The sequence below is a fragment of the Euprymna scolopes genome, chromosome 38, assembly GCF_053919585.1.
Source record: "Euprymna scolopes isolate OS-2025 chromosome 38, ASM5391958v1, whole genome shotgun sequence".
Classification (NCBI taxonomy): Eukaryota; Metazoa; Mollusca; class Cephalopoda; order Sepiida; family Sepiolidae; genus Euprymna; species Euprymna scolopes.
Genome location: NC_136519.1, coordinates 53,702,704 through 53,722,595, shown reverse-complemented (window position 1 = coordinate 53,722,595; position 19,892 = coordinate 53,702,704). Strand labels below are relative to the sequence as shown.

The window sequence follows — 19,892 nt, the reverse complement described above, 5'->3', positions numbered from 1 at the left end:
ATTACTATTGTTGTTGTTGTTGTTGTTGTTATTGTTGTTGTTGTTATTGTTGTTGTTGCTGCTGCTGCTGCTGTTGTTATTTTTGTAACTTTTTTTCTATTTACAGAATGAAATATTTATTTCTTATTTTGGCTGAGTAGAAGAAGGAAACTTAATGCCGGAACCAAGAAGCACCGTTCAACAAGAACGCAGGATGTTGGCCAAGTACGCACTGTTAATAAATAGCATGTTGGTGCTGGTAAGTAAACCTGTATGTTTTCTTTATTTTCTACCACTGTGCTATGATTCTCAAATATAGTGTTCTACAAAAACCCAACTTTCCTTTATCTTTAATAATTGACCAAATGTACAATGAGATTTCAGAATTCTACAAGCAACCTCCCCCACACACGAGTTAAAGCGAGTCTGCATCGGAACACACCAATATATTATTGTGTAACAGAGTACAGATACGGGTATGGCAGCAGCAGCAGCAACCAACTTATGCAAATGACCAAGCCCTGTGCGAAGTGACGTCACGGCAAGGAAGAAAAGAAAAATATAAAAAGAGAAAAACATTGACCTTTGAAGTTAGTGAGAGTGAGGACAGATACAGAGCGACCAAGGGCGACAGAAAAAGACACATGCTAAACATGGCCGGACAGGGACAAAATACCACATATTCGACATGACAGACTCTTGTTAAAGACATTGACAAGCGAGAAAACTATTGAACAAGAGACAAGGCATTATTTTGGAAAGTACCTGTAAAATAAACGTTTGTTGTTTTAAAATGAAAAAAGGGAGTCAAATCCTTTCAGTGATTTTGTTTCCTTGCAACTGTCCGCATAGAACATGTGGGTCCCAAGTGTTGACATATAACGACTATGTTACACATGTAGAATCCAATGTTCCATTTTAAAAGTTCTCACTATTAGATGTGGCAGTTCTATCGAGATATTTTATTATTACATTTCCAAATAATAAATAAACGTCTTTATACATATAAGCTTCTTTTCATGAAGAAAGAAGACAGAAAGAGATGCTCGCTGAGAGTTTTCTTTAAAGGTTTTATTTGGAGATAATTGATTCAGGAGAGAGAAACTAATGTTTCCTTAGCTAATTATTTATTTTAAACATATTTTTCTAACTTATAAGCATAAGTGACGCCACGGACAGACACATTGAAGTAACATTCAGTGTTTTCTACCTTATTAATAGTGTCTTATTTAAACGGCTTCCATCGAGAAACTGATTTGAAAACCTTTATTTCTCTCAGTTTAAAAACGTGACCTGCCTTCTACATCAACTTCAACGCACCCATCTTTTATTCAATCCTGGGAATGTTTCTGTTCTACATCTGTTCTGGGTCATCATGAATTCAGTGTGACCCTTGTCAAAATTCACACAAGCTAACTTAATTGCCATTGACATCGTAGGGCCTCTAATATGTAACATTATAACTGAGTTTGAATTTGAGAAGAGGAGAAGGTTGTCATTTGTTTTACAAGATCTGAGGCATAATTACGTTTCTTTTCATTTCATCAAACTGTCTCATGCGGTGTACGATCTTTTAAATACAAACATCAGATCACAATACGACACCCAACAAGCTCCCCAACAATTCTCCTACTGTCTATCTGTGCTTAAAGTTAAACATAGATTCCATGGTTTCTTTCTTAGGACTTTCTGCTTGTGAAACTCTATAGTCCGGGGCTGCTTTCCAACTAATTACAATGTGGTTGTTTTCAAGTTTTACAATTGACCAATTTTTTGTCCTTTTTGGCGTGGATCCAGCTTCTCTTTCCTTTGTGTTGCTTACTAGTTTTAATCTTACATTTCATTTTATACTAATGTATTTGTTTATTAACTATTATTATAATTATGATTATCATTTTTGTATTTGTTATTATTATTGTTTATACACGTGTCTTATGTGTGCGCGTGTGTGTTTGTGTTGTTATCCTAAGGTAAAGTTCATTTGTATATATATATATACATTTACTATTTCACTCATGCAGTTAAATAAATTGTTGGATTCTTTAAATTTTAGGATAGCTACTTTCTCATTCAAATATAGTCTACATAGGTCGTCTAAATTTTTATATGTGTTGGCCTGCCGTACTATTTTCCACTCTACTATCGGCGATCGTCCGTTTTCCTTGAACTCCCAGTAGTGATTCACTAATACTGTTTTTATTCAGTGTTTTTTGTTTTGGAATGTATTTATGTGGTCGTAATATCTGCTTTTAAAATTTAAGGAAGTCATTCTTACGTAATATTTTTTTTATTTGTGGACTTTTTTGACAAATATCTTGGCCTGGAAAACGATGCTTTTGATTAGGCATATATTTTGCAGAGGACAGAGTGTCTACGTTCTACAGTTATATATATATATATATATATATATATATATATATATATATATATATATATATATATATATATATATATATATATTGTGTGTGTGTAGTAAAGCAGAATTTCAAATTTTTTGGCAACTGGAAGGGGGTCAGGGGCATTACTTATTGAATACACATCGTAATGAGAAGATGCAAGAACAAAAGAAAGAAGTGTTGAGTAGACGGCTATTCTATAGACCTCGTTTAGTAAGAACAAAATAGGTACCTTTAGCTTTATTCTAAGAGAAAAAACCTCTCCTTCACATTTTGCATAATTTTTACTCATATTATTAGATATTGGCCGGGCAATCTCGAAAAGTGTGCGAGTCGACGATTATTATGATTATTCCAGCCAAAAGGTTTTGTCAGCTAAAATATGTTTTAGAATAATGAAAATATTTAGAATAAATATTTATTTACATTAATTTAGGAATGTTAACTTAAAATGTTATCATAACAATTTAGTTGACAACTTAGATATAATGACACGTAAAAACATCAAGTGATTATCTTAGTAACTTATACTTATGGCGTTGTTTAGATTTTTTTTAGATATGTGGAAGTTAGAGAAAAAAACAGTTAGTAGGTGTCGGGAGAGACAAAGATGGTCGACAGAGTGTGATGACTCACAGTAGAGAAGGTTAAAAATGGCGATAGAAGGAAAAATATTCTGGAATAAAAAAGTTGGCAAAAATAAAACCTGAGGCTTTGCCGTTCTTGAGAAAAATTTTCATTGCAGTTTTCCGTCAAGACAAGACCCAAGAAAGACCAGGTATATTTCCTGATTAACCCCAAATAAATTTTATTCGTTCTTTTTGTTTAGAACTCATCTTCACCCCAAACAAGGCACATCGCAGCTTGGACGTAATGGGTTACTAATTGTGACTATGCCTAAGAAAGATTAAGCTGTTGATTTACAATACATTTAAACTTCTGCATATCAGTAGAGTCAGGGAAGCAGGTAGTAGGAAGGGAATTCCAAAGTTTAGCTATTTTATGGAAAGAGCTATTAGAGTAGAAAGCTTTCTAGCATTTAGGGACCTCAACAGTGAAGGGGTGTGATTTTGCTGCTAAGTGGGTTTGTCAGGAATATGTACGTCGAGGGGGCACAAGTGCAATAAGTTCATCAGAGCACATGCCATTAAAGTACTTGTAAAACAGGCACAGGGATACAACATTGCAGCGATGGGACAGAGGTTGGAGCCTAGTTGACAAAGTGAGACCTATTAGATTGGAGACCCTTTTCTAGACCCCATCTAAGAGGGTCTAGAAGCAGATGTGGTAACAATACTCCATTTATGGGCGAATGGTGGTCTTGTAGAGGTACAGGATACTCTCAGGTTTTAATAGTTTTCTAGCACGGTAGAGGGAGTCTACCTTCCTTACAGCAGCTTTTGCAATGTTCCTAATGTATTTGTTCCAGCTCATATTTCCTGTGAATGTTAAGTCGAGGAGTTTGAAGGAATAATTCTCAGGTAGGGAGTTATTTGTCATGGATATCAGTGGTTAGAGAGGCTTCTTTTAATTGGGTAAGGAGAACAGCTTAGTATTGCTAGCATTAAATGTTACCATCCATTTATGACCCCATTCCACCATGTGTTGGAGGTCATTTTCTAAGTATTCAGCCATTGTGTTAGATTTGTATACATCCGTTCTTCTCTCCTGCATGTTAATTATATTTAGTATTCGCTCAGTATGATTTAATTTTCATTAAAAGCCTTTCATGCAAGACTTTGTCAAAGGCCTTGAATATATTGCAGGCTATAGCCCTTGCTTTGCACGCCTTATCCAGCGCATGGTATATGCGTTCAGAGATGATTGTTAAAATATATGGGATTTAAGTGTGATGTCTGCTGATGCCACTAGATGATCTGCGTTTCAAAGTGGACTGTGCGCATTAGTCACACAATCCTCAAGTACTGTGGCAAGGAATAAGTCTAGAAGCAAAGCTTACTGGTGATCACAATCTGGAAGGAAATTTGGGAACATGGCTGTCTGTGTAAGAGAATGGGCTATAGAGAAGCTATAAGTAGAGTGTCCAGCTGCATCTGTGTAACCTGAGAAACTAAGCCATTTTTATAGTCACTAAACACATGTATTTGAGCATTACTATCTAAGGAGAGTGCTGCATCTATCAGAGACATGATCGATTAGGGTACAATCCTGACTTGAGGGAGAATGGTAGAGAAAATATAATATAGTGAGGAAAGGCCAGTCGAAAACACATAAAGGTCTGGTCATCCGATTCCAGACGTTACTCTCTATTTAAGGGGAAGGTGTTTCGAATATAGACTTAAAGTCCGTGCATATATCTATCCGGCTCCGTACGGCAGAGAAGCAGGTATCCTGTCATGTTAAAGTAGTTAGAGGGGATTGAGGAGTGTAGGTTTGTTTCACTTAATGCTAAGATATCCGGGGAGTTTACTAAGAAATAAGACTCTATATCATCTCTGTTACTTCTAAGCCCACGGATGTTTGTGAATGCGAACTTCAAGGGAGGAGGCGAATTTGTTTCGTCTGGGTGGTTATCTGGTTTGAGCGTGATATTTGTTGGGTTGTCATTTCATTACGTTTTTGTTGTGTCGTAAAGATAATTTATGTATATACTTGTCTCGTTATGAATTTAAATGTACATACACACAACTATAGACGATCACACACACACACACACACACACACACACACACACACACACACACACACACACACACACACACACACACACACACACACTCTAGACGATAACAGTCCCAATTGGTAGCCCCTTTCGCCCAAGTGGTTATGTGCCTTGTTTGAAGTGAAGACGAATAAAAAAAATAAAAGAAAAAGAAGAAATAACATTTATTTGAGGTCTCAACATCTTGCCAATTAGGAAACATATTGGGCTATCTTGGGTCTTGTCTTGATGGAAAGCTGCAATACAATCCCATTACAATAGTTTCACCAACAAACAACTAGTGATTAGGAAAACGTTTTTTTTTTGGTTATTTGCGCTTAAACCAGATTGTGCACTGCATTTTCACGAGAGTTTTCTGAGTCTTACAATTTCCATGGTGACTCAGGACAAATGCGAAGAGGAGTTTTTTTTTTTTTACATCATCACTAGAAGAGAGCCCGTCTTTCTTAGATGTATTGCCTTCGTCACGGTAAGGGGGCTTATCTACCCCTCCTCCCTGTACGGTAATCTTCAGAATATTAGATAAAAGCTAACAGGTGCTAAATTGTGTCAAATAGAAACGTGAAACTGTACAAGGCAGAGCGTTCATTTCTCTGAGGTATTATACATAATCACTTAGCTGAATGCATACAGCGCCTAGTATTCTGAAATGGTCACCCATCTGGAACTAGCCAAGTTCAACTTGCTTAACTTCGGTAATCTAACCGGTGTGTTAACGTGTTTATGCCGTGTAGTGAATGCGTGGAGGTGAGATAGTCACTGGCTTATTAAGATGCTACATTTCTCTCTCTTTCTCTCTTCAGTTTGTTCTTACTCTGTTTTTTCCTCTCCTTCTTTCTTTTCTTAACTACTTTTTCCTTGTGAGAAAAGCAGTACGCAATTAAGGTAGTAAAAAGTTACTGGGTTGTTAGGATCAAAATCAAAATATTTGAATTTTGATTCATGGACCAATCAGAAGACGAATAAATCCTTGAACTGAAAAATGTTTTTAAAGCTTATCTCGTGATGATCAATTTCATATATGCGCATGAGCTCCAAAAATAAAAAAATAATTAGATACAAGAAATAAATAAAAATAGCAATAACAATTTTTTATACTTTCTTTTTTTCTTTACTTTCTTTTATCTTATGAGAAAAACTTGGAATTTCATCATTTTCCAGATCAAATCAATGAACCTATAATCTTTTAAATGAATAAATGCAAGTTTTTTTTTTATTTATCAATCCTCTGTAATCATCAAAACGAGGTATTGTTACTTAAATCAATAATACAACAAAATATTTTGAAATCCGATGCATATATATATATATATATATATATATATATATATATATATATATATATATATATATGTGTGTGTGTGTGTGTGTGTGTGTGTGTGTGTGTGTGTGTGTGTGTGTACAATATTGATGAAGGATCTATAGATATTATTATAACTGTCTAATTTGTAAAATCGATATTTGGTGCTATTCATTTCTAATTTTATTGTTTTATTTCTCATCTTTCTCTCTCTCTCTCTCTCTCTCTCTCTCTCTCTCTCTCTATATATATATATATATATATATATATATATATATATATATATATATATATATATATATATATATATACTAGCAAAAGTACCCGTCGTTGATTGGGTTCAAAAACAGCCTACAGAAAATGGACTCTGATTTATGAAAGTATGATAGATTATGAAAAGGAAGGGCTGTGAATTTGGGGGTATCAAAACCAAAGCAAAATATGATGAAAGTAAAAATAAAATAGATAAACCCTATAATTTATTATACCCTACTTGTTCACACTGAAACACTAATCACAATATTCTGTGGATCTATATTAAAAAACCTTGTTAAACTTTGTGACATATTTCCATTCTATGGAGGTCAGATGCGAACAAACACCCCATAATTTTATATACCATATTTCTTCAAACTGAAACATAATTATCAAAGTATACTTACGCAGATAGATATGAAAAGTTTTTATTAAAGTTTGTGCCTATTTCCATTCTATGGAGACCAAGCGCGAACGCAGACCCCACAATTTTATTATACCATCCCTATTTAAGTTAAAACATACTTATCAAAGTATTCTTATGTACATCTATATCAAAAACACTTGTAAACATTTTGTTTTTAATTTTTAATTTTTTTTTCCATACTTTGTAGACCAGGCGCGAACGCAGACCCCACAATTTTAATTAACCACCGTTCTGCCAGATCAAACATACCCATTCCTGTGTCTCGATACATCTTCTATCATTATATGTAATAAGTTTTTAAAAATAGTCAACTATATAGGAGTCAATTCGTGACCACACACACACACACACACACACACACACACACACACACACACACACACACACACACACACACACACACACACATACGCACACGCACACGCACACACACACACAGACAGACATTCAGCTTTATATATATATATATATATATATATATATATATATATATATATATATACTAGCTATACCCTGCCACGCGTTGCTGTGGCTCAAATTGGCACAATGGAAAAAGTTCCAAAATGAGAAAAAACATATTTTTTATAGGCTTAATTTTCCATTTTGCATGGGTACACAGTTTTTATTGTTCCATTTTCTTAGCTGATGTAGAGATTTTCTGGTTTGGTAACTCTTGAATACATAACATAAATTGTCCATGTGAAAAAACAGTCAGTGTGTAACTGTAAGCCACACAATTGTAAAGATTGTTCCCTGTGCTTTGTTGATGGTTATTGCAAACGACAATAAAATTGGAAAGTGAAATTTCCTAAAGTGTAATTATGTATCCGGTTGAATCATAGGAATGCATGGAATGAAGATATATTCATCTGTAAAAAGTCCTGTTATGATTGTTGATTCTATGATATTGTTTGTTAATTTTTTTTTACTGCAAGCCACGTGCCTTTGCAAAGCTTGGATTGGTTTATATTTCACAACATGATAATTAATACGCCAAATTTCAGTTGCAATACATGCGGTGGCATCCCTGGCAAATATAACCACTTTATCTGCGTTCACAACAGTGTCGATGGATTTGTATTTGACTACCTCATTTGGAATTTTACATTGAATAATAGCGTGGACGTCTTTGTATTGACCTGCAAGAATAGCTCGTTCACTCAGTCAAGTGGAATTCTTATAATTTGAATATCTGCAAAAACCTTTTAAATTAACTCTTCTTTTGATGTAATAAAATTACAGAAGTTAAAAGTCAAAGAATTTTGCCCTTATCTCTGATCAGCTGACACTTTTCCGTACCCAATTGATGCAAAAATTTATGTGCGGATCGAACAGTCTGCAACTGGATATGCATATTTTGAGTTAAGCTTAATGTTTCAAATGGCACAAAAAAGTAGAGTATTTGAGGCAAGCACTTATTTCATCTGCTGGTGTTAATTGAAGAATAACAGGTAACATTTGTCTGAAATCTCCTGAAATCTTGCAAGGATCGACCAAGAGCCTCAAGTGATTTTTTGCGTACCATTGTGCATTCATCCTAAACAATAAGTTTGCATTTCTGCAATATTTTTCCCCATATTCGATGTTTTGGAGTTGTCGAACATGAGATTTTTGAAAAATTGAATGTTTTAAAGTAGAATAAATAATTCTTCTACTTGTCAGCAAGGTCGCAGGTATTCCTCATGCAGCAAGGGCTAAGGCTATGTCATTTTGTTACCGAATGGCTGCCAAAATCAATTTAATTAGAAAGGTTTTACCAGTTACTTCTGGTGCTGTTCAAGGTAGCAGTAATTTCCAAATAACTTCTATTCTCACAGTCAGTAAATTAGGTGACTAAAATAGGATTTATTCATGTTTTTACAATGCCTTATTCACTGTAATTAATTTAGGAGACTAAAATAGGATGAGGAATTAGAGATGGACAGATAGAGAGGAAGATATATATAGATAGAAAAGAGAAAGTGAGAGGAAAATAGAGAAAGAGAAGGAGATAGAGAGAGAGAGAGAGAGAGAGAGAGAGAGAGAGAGAGAGATATAAAGGGATTGATAGATAGACAGAGAGAGGGGGAGAGTTAGAAACAGAGAGGGCGAGACAGAGGAAAGGAGAGAGAGAGATAAAGGGAGTTAGAGAAAGGGGCTCAAAGAGAGATGGAGAGGGTGATATAGAGAAAAAGATAGAAAAAGATAGATTGAGAGAGGGGAAGGGAGAGATGGATAGAGAGAGATATTAAGAGAAGAAGAGAGAGAGGGGGGAGAGAAACAGAAGGTGAACTACACTTCACCGTTTTCTTCTCGTTCAGTAGAGAAGAAATCTTTCGAGACTGAGGCAATTTTAATTTTTTGTTACTATCCAGAGTACCCCCTTTTTTTTTCGGGAGCTAGATTTTCCACACATTAGAAACCGACCGGGTTATCTGTACTTTCATCTAACAAATTAATAAAAGTAAAATATATTGTAAAATTTGAATTTAGTGTGAAAATACTATTTTAAAAAATAGCACGATAACATAAGTGCCACTTTAGGTACTCCTTTAGCGTTGAGTTCCATGGCGACCAGCATAATTATTTAATGGTCGCTTCCTTAGCCCCCCCTAGTCAAGGCTAATGCATGCGCACGTAACATTTTTTATTTACTGACGTTGGCTTAGTAACTAAACGATTTATTGATAATTTTGTAACCCTTAAACGCATGCTGGAAAATTTAAATTGGTTCATTATTGTTGTAATGAAAAAAAAAGTTTCATTCAACACAAAACCAAAAACATATATTAATGATAAATGATTTATTATTCTATTCATTGAAATTTACTAATTTTTAAATAAAAAAGTAAAAAAAGTTAACAAAAAATAGTTGCTTATGTGCGCATGTAAAAATGTTTGTAAAAGTGAGAAATTGTTTTAATCATTTAAAAAACTTGGTATTTTTTTTTAGATTAGGTCCACCTTATAATCATCCCCAACCTCCTTATCTTAAGATTAGCTTCCAGAATAAACACCATTTTTGAAGGGGGTGGGTGAAAAAATATTTGCAAAATTTAACTGACTTTTTTCGTAAATAAAAGAAATTTTCGACTTGTTTTTTGGGGGGAGGGGGACGGGGGGGGTTCAATTCCTGGAACGCTAAAAGATTCTGTATAGTCGTTTTAAGAATAATAAAAACAAACAAATGATATCTTTTCGTTTATTCGTAAGTGTTTTATTTATTTCTTTTTTTTTAATATTTAAAAATAAAGAAAAACATCTTTCTGTCTACACGAAATTATTTTTTTTTCACGCTAGAAACTTATTGCGATTAACAAATTATTTTATGTGGCAAGTAGTTCTTTTTTTATCTTTCGAACTTCGGAACAGATAAAAAAACTCATCAGGGGAAATAACTAGTAAAAAAATATAATGAATGTATAACTTAAAATACTGCAGCATTAAGAATTTTTTAAAAAAATCAATTTAACATTATAACAATTCATAATGCTGCAATATTTTAAGTAATACATTTATTATATTATTTTACTAGAATATCTTGTCCTTTTCTTTTCCAGTTTTAACAACTAGTCCTTTACTTTTCCATGTTTAAGCTTAACCCTATTACTTTTCATGCTCGCATCTTTTAATTGTAATCCATGATTTTTCCGGGCTTCCAATAAATTCACTTGTTCTTTGTTTAATTTCCATTTTATTTTTTGTTCACATAAACACATATGTAATAACAATGTACGGCACTCGTCTGCTTTCAATAAAATCCCGCAGTGATTTCACTTTCATGCTTTCATCCTCTCTGTTTCACTTGTTACTTCTCTTTCCACGACAGCAGTGAATTAGTAGCAACAGTAGTCGCTGAAGCGACGTGGTTGCTATGGAAATCAGTCACAAAAAGCGTCACTTATTTTCTTATATATTTTTATGATTTTGAACACCAGAAAATTCATCATAACTTTTGTTTTACTGAACGAAAATGGACTTTTTTTTTCACAATATAGCTGAGAAAGTGATCTATAAACTGTAATAATTGTTTGAAATTTGGTCGAAAAATGAGTGAGCGGTGAAGCTTTAAAGCAGTTCTAAATGACTAAAACTGCCTCTTAACCATATATTCAAACACGGTAGTGTTTGAATTATATATATATATATATATATATATATATATATGTATATATATATATATATATATATATATATATATATATATATATATAAATTCGTATTCCTGTCTGTCCGTTTGTTTGTTTATTTACAATATGATTAATATACACAAAACGTCCGCTACTTCACTCTTTCATTTATTTCTATAAATAGTATGGTTCTTGCAAAATATACAATTAAGAGCCCACCTCATTTGCATATTGCATTAAGGAAAATCAATTTTACTAAATAGCGGTATTTAGTTAATGTTTCTAGTGAGAGAATTGTTTTATACATTCTATTCAAAATTGTTATTTAATAAACTTTAAATAACAATTTAATTGATAATATATTTAATTTGATTTATTTGGAATTATTTCCGACATCGACTTTTTTTTTTAAAGACGTAGAGTTATCTTTCCCTAGAAACTTCACCAAATAAAATAATTTGGTAATCTCTATAAGTTTCTAGCTTGAAAAAGTAATTCTGTGTAGACAGAAAAATGTTTTTGTTAAACATTCAAACAAACACACAAAAAACTTTACGAATAAACTGAAAAAATTTCATTTGTTTGTATTTAATATTTTTGAAACGGCTAAACAGAGACTTTGACCGCTTCGAATTCAAACTTTAGCCACACTTCTAGAAACAAAAAAAGTCCCCCCCACTCAAAAAAGCAAATTTAAAAAGCCTCCCCCACTCCATTAAAAAAAAAGCAAGTCGAAAATTTCCTTTATTTACGAAAAAAAAACATCCAGTGAAAAAAGTGTCTATACAAAAAAAAAGAAGAAAAGAAAAAAAACGCATATTACGCACGCTTTTAGCTATTTTTTTCGGACGTTCGGGCACTCGCTGCTATTTTTATTGAAACAAAAGTTGTTTTGATTGATTTTTTTGAGGGGGGGGGTCTTTTTAACGCACGGACAACAAAAAGCGGTCAATATCCGGAGAATATTTTCTTCTCTTTGTATCCTTACTGCCGAAATAGGGTATCACATACTTCTTTTTTTGGACGATTACATTTACATGTTTTTTATCTATTCTTTTATTTTTGAAATTGTTGCCCATGATGAAAATGATTAATATCCTTAGGTGTGGTGAAACGGAACTTCATGTCAACCCGGTCAATGCTGGGTACCTATGCTAGTATATATATATATATATATATATATATATATATATATATATATATATATTACAATAACTATTGATATTAACAGCAAATATTTAAGGTTATTGAATAAAACATGATAAATGACGAAACGCTTCCTTAAAATATGCACTCGCCTCTCCCACCAAATCAACAGAGATCAAACTATACTTGTAATGACCTGTTCCTTATTGGTTACGGTGTATTGATGGTTCTGTGCTGTTCTACGAGGCCCATCCTTCCAGGCTTTGCCGTCTCTTTTTGAGAAAATATTCGTTTATTGCTAATCGCCCGATGTGCCTCTTCCGTAGAATGCCGATGGGGCTGCCAGCCATCCTTTGCAGAGTCAAAGTGTTCCTCCTTTGTGACGCTGACATTTTAATCCCACTTTCCGACCTTAGTGTCACATTTCTCACGGTAGGAGAGAAATCAATACCATAAAGTGGTGCATAGAGAGAGAGAGAGAGAGAGAGAGAGAGAGAGAGAGAGAGAGAGAGAGAGGGAGTGTGTGACTGTTCTCTCATACCCCCTCTCCTGCTTTCGCTTCTCTGTTTCTCCATCTTTCTTACGACACCAAATTTGATTTTTTGTATTTTTTTGAAAGATCCCCCCGTCACACTACGCATTGTTGCATAATCGATTGTTTTTAATGTTTCTATTTATTTCTTCTTATTTTAAAAAATAAAACTATGTATCGAAGTTACCAAAATATAAATATTCATATACATATATATATTAATATAAATATTTATCTATTGATACGAATAAATATTCATATTTATTATATATCAATAACTGCAAAAAATTTTCTTTCATGTTTACAAGAAACTTATGAATGAAAAGTCTAATATTCCAAACTTTGACTTCAAGATGCGCAATTTGCGATAATAAACTGGCTAGGCCAAATAATCTACAATAAAGAAAAGACTAAGAAAAAAATGGAGAAGTATAATTAACAAATGAAATGATCTTTTTTTTACTTGGGAGTCACCACTTATCAAGGCCCGAACGCCACTCGAGGATAAGGGTTAATGAATGTATGGTGGTAGTGTAGTAATTTCTAATGGTGTAAATTGGGTAGAATTTGATTATTTATGGGGACGGCTCAACAAGAACTTGTTTACATTGGACTTGAAGGCTACCATATTGTATTCAACCGGGAAGAATGCCACCGGAACAGTGTTCCAAAGGCGGACAGTTCTGGTAAGAAACTTTGTTCATGGAATCTTCATTTGGATTTAGGCACAGAAAGAGAGTGGGGGAAATCATATATAGTGGTGGTAGCTAGTCGGATGTTTTGTTTTAGCAGATAAAAAGAGAGTTATTTGCATAAAATCCCTAAAGGGAGGGATAGTAAGACATGCCCATAATTCACTATGCGGGCAACAAATATAAATACGTCAGTTAACAAATACACAAAAAAGGCGGTAACATTTTATGAAAAATTTCGTATAAATTTATTGTTTTAACTCACAATAAAAATATAATACGAGGAAAGATACGTACTTCGATATATTTTAACAAACAAATGATACAGCACAATACAATACAATACAATATTCTCTAGACACACAAAATCAATGCCGTGACCCGATTTGATTATACATTTTGAAAGAACAAAGAAATTAGAAGATAATATTAATAACTTGATAACATTATCAGTTGAGCAATGTGACTAGTTCGAAATTAAATTTATGATTAACATTATTATCCGTTGAAAAATCTATCTAGTTTGAATATAAATGTTGAGTTTTATGGAAGGGGATGATTTTAACCATAACCATTATATGTTTAACAGTGTGTTCAGTTAAAAAAAAGGGCAAAATACCAGGAATTGGTCGATCAATGTCATGAAAATAGACGAAAGACCCACTATGACCCTATAGAATACGTCGATGAGTATAAATGATACCAAGGATTAGAAAATCCATGTGGTGTTAGATAAGTGTTCGTCAGTAGATAATAGAAAAGAGTTCATATTATAACATTGTTCGTATGTATACAAGTATGTGTATGTAGGGATGTGTGTGCGTGTATGCGTCCGTGCGTGTGTTACATTAGCCCACATGTGTGAAGCTGTCGCTATGTTGGATTCTTTGATCGTCTCAGCGCCATAAGGTCTCGGAGGGTGCGCCCCAAGAGAGAATTTTTGTGGCCAATCCAAGTTAGCGGGAGTGTCGTCTCGTGGCTTAAAAAAAAGGAAGAAATTGTCAAGCGTCATCTTTTATTATTACTTATTTATTACCGTCGATATCCATCTCAATTCGGATGAAAGATGGCTCCTTGATTGGGCGAACCCGAGAAGAAGTTAAATGCTTGCACTGATCAGGCCCAACTTAGAAATCAAATACAGATTCAAAATATCGTTAACCACAATTCACTATTAAGTTCCGGTCAATTTGATTGGCTGTTCATATACGTTTATTGGATAAAGGAAATATCCTCGACTCTAACGAACGCTGCACACCTGCGCACACTTGCTTCTGCCTCGATAAAAATTCAAATATCAGAAATGAAATTCCACCCCCCCAAAATCTTTTTCATTTTTTTCTTATCGTTATTGTAGTCGTCGCCGTCGTCGTCTGTGTTGTTGCTCTCATTGTCGTCGTTGTTGTCAGTGTCGTCATCGTCATCATTGATGGTGATGTTCAAGCATTTTATGCAAACTTTGTAAAATATAAACACATAAACACGACGACAATTAGCATTATCACGTTATGAAAGGGACGATATTCGAGTACCTGTATTCTTTAATCTACCAACATTTCCAAATTTCAAAAATAAACATCCTATGTGGTCACCAAAATTATTTCATATATGATACACATTACATATTTTTCTTTGTATGGGTGCTATATTCATGCGTTTATCAGTTAACAAATGGGTACTTATGCAGAATAGTGACCATGCTAAAATAATAACGTTAGTAGTTAGAAACTCATTCTTAACCTAGAAGGTGAGAGCTTTTTGTAACTATTCTGTTCTTTCAACTAACATTTGAATACACAAACGATACCGTATAAAGTTAAATTTTACTTGAACATCATAGCTAAAAACACACTGTCAGTATTCTGCATAAAACCGCCGCAAAACAGCAGTGCCACCTAGTAGTCACTAGTGCCATGACGTGACAGTAACCATCTTAAAAGACCAATCACTACCATGGATGATTGGTGGCCGCCACTGGATGACAGTGCCCGACATTTGAAGACAGGCGATTTGCACGCCAGTGCCCCCCCCTGTCAAAAAAATGACAGTAAACACACGAAAAGAGCACTTATCGCCAATTACCGCTAATCACAGTCATAATCGCCAGTGACCATAGTGCCTGCCACTGGATAACAGTTTAGAGTAGTCCAATGGGGCCCGACATTAATCATAATAGATAGTGGCCGACAAGGACTAATAGTTGCGCCAGTAAATGCAAGTAACCACCTCCTACCATCAATAACCACCAGTACTCGCCATTGAAGACAAACAGTTTCATATTGAAGCAATCCATGTCCGAGAGTGAACGCCGGGAACCAACAGTGACAGTTCTAAAGGCAGTTAGTGTCCACCATAAACGCAACTAATCGCTTTAAAACAGCACCAATTGCCATGGTCGCCACTGACTGTCAGTTACCAAGGCAGCAAGTTATCGTCCCAAACCAGTGAAAAATACGTTTTCTCAAAATGTCACGCGCATTCTAATAATGACTATTCAAAACTATTTATAAATTAATAAAGTCATACATTTTCATATAACGACAACTTTCATTTATTTCACAATTTCTTTAATTTTATTGCAATAAATTATCATACTTAATGTTTTATTTTGTGTTATTGTATTACTTTAGTGTATTTGTCTTGGTTTACTGAATTTACGCAAAACTTTCACATTTTCAGATAGGCTCCTTTTGTTTTACATTGTTTCCCCCCGCCCCAAAAGGAAGACTTAAAATAAATAATAACACACAAGTTTCCAAAGTGTTTCCGTGGTACGAACTGGATTCGAACTTGCAATTCTCGAGTTGTAACTCTGTGTAGTAAACCATTTAGCCACCGTAATATCTCTATTGCTGTTGTTGTCGCTTGTGGTAACACTGCTACGAAACCCCATTAATAATTTCAACCTATTCAAAGCTTTACTTTCGGGTTATTATAGATGTAAATTTCACAATAATTAAGCAATACACTTTGATTTGAACGTTTGGTTTGAAATTGACTACCCTAGGAATTATTTTAAGAAATTTATAATAATGAATCAAATCGATGCGTGGATTAATATCCACAAAACCTACACCAGGCATTGGCTAATAGTGTGAACATATTGAATTTATGTGGGTCTGTGGTTTTATAGTTATAATGTCTTTTCTAGAGGTGAAAAATCCTATTTCATGAATATATATATATATATATATATATATATATATATATATATATATATATATATAGTTATTCAACAAGTATCTCACTCATCACGATGCTCTATCTCCGTACTCTGACAGTCGACCGATTTTTGTAGATGGCCATAACCTTCATTTACAATTTGTCTTGTCCTCACCCAAATGCTTTCTTGCCTACTCGCAATATATATATATATATATATATATATATATATATATATATATATATATATATATATATATATATATATATATATATATATAAATGTAAAGTTGGTTCGTTCTAAAAGAATAAAACCATATTTCTACGTTACCAATTTATTTGAAATTTTCAGACAACCCATTTTTAGAGTCGAGGTATGTTTTTATGTTATTAAAATAAATTTACCTAATTAAAATTAAAATATTAAATAAAATAAATATATTTTTTAACCGTTTCTGCGAATCTGTTCTGTTGATAAAACTGAACTTCCGGTTCGATTCATTTCACAGCCACGAATTGACGAAAGGTTTCATTTTCTGTTAACTCGATAAGTAAAAAAAAAACATATTTCATTTGTTTATCTTCCAAATTTTTTAATTTACACATCTTTTCTTTATTATATAAGGCAAAAAAAAGTTTGTTGCTTGCTTTTGAGTTTTTTTTTGTTTTTCTATATAAGATTACTCATGCAGAGAGTGATCCGTGCTGAAATAATGTTATTATTTAAAAAGTCATTCTTAACATGGGGAGGTAAGGATGTTTTGTACCTATTCTGTACTTTAACCTTACAATTGAATAACTAAAAAAAACAAACATATCGTAAAACGTTATTTAAACGTGGAAATATGATTTAAAAAATAGCGCGGATCGCTCTCTGCATTAGCACCATTTTTATTTATTGCGGACTATTATTCTCATCTTTATTAGTTGTTGTTTCACGAATTTTCGGCCAACTATTCCTCTGGCCTTCATGCAAAGAAGTCCTTTTATAAATGTTCAGTAACTTTTTCCTTTTATTATTCTTAAAGAGTAAAACTTTTCTTATTCATGAAAGGAGTTAAGCCTACGTAAATGAATAAATGTTTGTACACGTGACAAATTATCAATAAATGGTTTAGTTACTTTTTTAAAAAAAATGTTTGTAAAAGTGCGAAAGGCGACGTTGTTGTACAACCATTACTCCCATGTTTAATTTCTATACTTATAGGTTTTTGGAATTTTTTTTCACTGGATTATTATTGATTGGACACTAATTAAACAGATTATTAAAAAAAAAATGTAAAAAAGAAATCATTACTTCGACATTTGAAAGTGGTGCTCACTTTTTAGTTACAACGTTCTGATAAATCAGTCACCCATTTTGTAAGCAATAAAAACGCGGTATATCAAAACCATAGAAAGTAAAAATAATGAGTCTCTACCGCATTTGTAAGTCAGAAATATATTTGTTTCTCAAAGGAAAAAAAATAGAGAGAACAGGACTTTTTTATTGTTTTCATGAAAATAAAGTTTCGAGATTTTTAATTATTTTTTTTTTACTTATTTAGTCAGTTTGTGTTTTTTTTTTTAAATTGTTTTTGTGAAAGGTGAGTTTTTTTTCAAAACTTTTGTTTTGTTTCTTTTTAATTTTTTAAAAGTATTATAAATTTCACTAACATGCTGGAGAAATGTTTAATAATTTGGTATTTTTTTAGATTAGGTCCACCTCCACAATTTTCCTTTCAATGACGACATTTATAGGTTTCCGAGTATGCTGAACACGCAAATTGCATTGAAATTTTGCGGAAATAAATAGTTGTATTATGCATTGTATTCTTCGGCGGCCATCTTTTTACGTGCACACGCGCCATAAACAAATACACACATGTAAAAAAGATGGCCGCCAAAGATTACAATGCATAATACAACTTTTTATATCTTGATAACTACTTATTTCTGCAAAATTTTGATGCGATTTTCGTATTCAGCATAGTCGAAAACCATTTCAAGTCGTCATTTAAAAGAAAATTGAGGAGGTGGAGTCCACACAGGTGGACCTAATCTAAAAATTTACCAATAATTTTTAATCCCGTACGCCTCCCGATACATTGCTTCGTCAACATGCGACCATTTTATATCTCCCGAAGACACTTCCGTATTTAGAAAAAAAAAAAAATAAATAAATAAAAAGTGACCGATTTACCAGAACGTGGTAAATAAAAAGTGAGTACCCCTTTCAAATGTTGAAATGATTTTTTTTTTTCAATTTTTTTTCATAATCTGGTTAGTGTTCAATCAATAATAATCCAGTGAAAAAATTTCAAAAAACCTATCAGTATAGAAACTCCACCACGTAAGTAAATAAATAAAAAATGTTACGTGCGCATGCGTTAGCCTTGACTAGGGGGGTACTAAGGGAACGACCATTAAATAATTCTGCGGGTCGCCATGGAACTCAACGCCCAAGGAGTACCAAAATAGTTTTCATGATCTGAAGAAATTTTTTTTTTCGAAAAGTGGGTGATCACTTTTCCATCTAAATTTAACTTAAAATGAGCACCCACTTTCTGGCCACCTGAGGAAGGGGCATTTATTTTCGTGTTTATTGGCTTAAAGGTTTTTTTGACTAGGCAGTTTGGTACGTAATGCATATTTAACAGTTTTCGTTTATGCTCACGCATAGCATAAACAAAGGCTACGTCTGTGAAATGGAAAATAGTCCCAGAGTTCAGGGGTTAATACCATGCAAAAGAAATCAAACAAAAAGACTTTTTAGCCAAGAAACACACAGAAAGAAAAAAAAAATAGCATCCATTTTTTTTCTATCGAATTCATTTGCTGTTTTTATTGAAAACTATTTCCCCCCCGGATTTTTGATATAATTTTCCATTAAGGGCTGTGCGTCTCACGTTCGTAAATAACAAAAATTTTTTTGTAGATTTTGGTGTGCTAAAAACGAATCCGCAAACCGTTTCCGTCGCAAAAAAAATAGTTTTTATGATATGAAGAAATTACTTTTTCGAAAAAGCGGCGATCACTTTTCCATGTAAATTTAACTTAAAATGAGCACCCACTTTCTAGCCACCTGAGAGAGGGTTTTTTTTTTCCCATGTTTATTGGCTAAACAGCTTTCGTTTATGCTTACGCATAGCGTAAACGAAGGCTACGGCTGTTAAATGGAAAATAGTCCCAGAGTTCAGGGGTTATTACCATGCAAAAGAAATCAAACAAA

The 19,892-nt window shown here is 33.4% G+C and overlaps 1 protein-coding gene across 3 annotated transcripts in view; it reads left to right on the top strand.

The window, feature by feature from the left end:
* Positions 1–19,892, top strand: part of LOC145263144 (tetraspanin-33-like) — an 80,399-nt gene that overhangs the window by 31,263 nt on the left and 29,244 nt on the right. For all 3 annotated transcript variants that reach the window (XM_080120116.1, XM_080120115.1, XM_080120117.1), the window contains exon 3: positions 107–238. In XM_080120116.1, coding sequence (XP_079976242.1) covers positions 155–238 — 84 coding nt within the window. In that variant the 5' untranslated portion in view covers positions 107–154. The remainder of the gene's footprint in view (positions 1–106; positions 239–19,892) is intronic.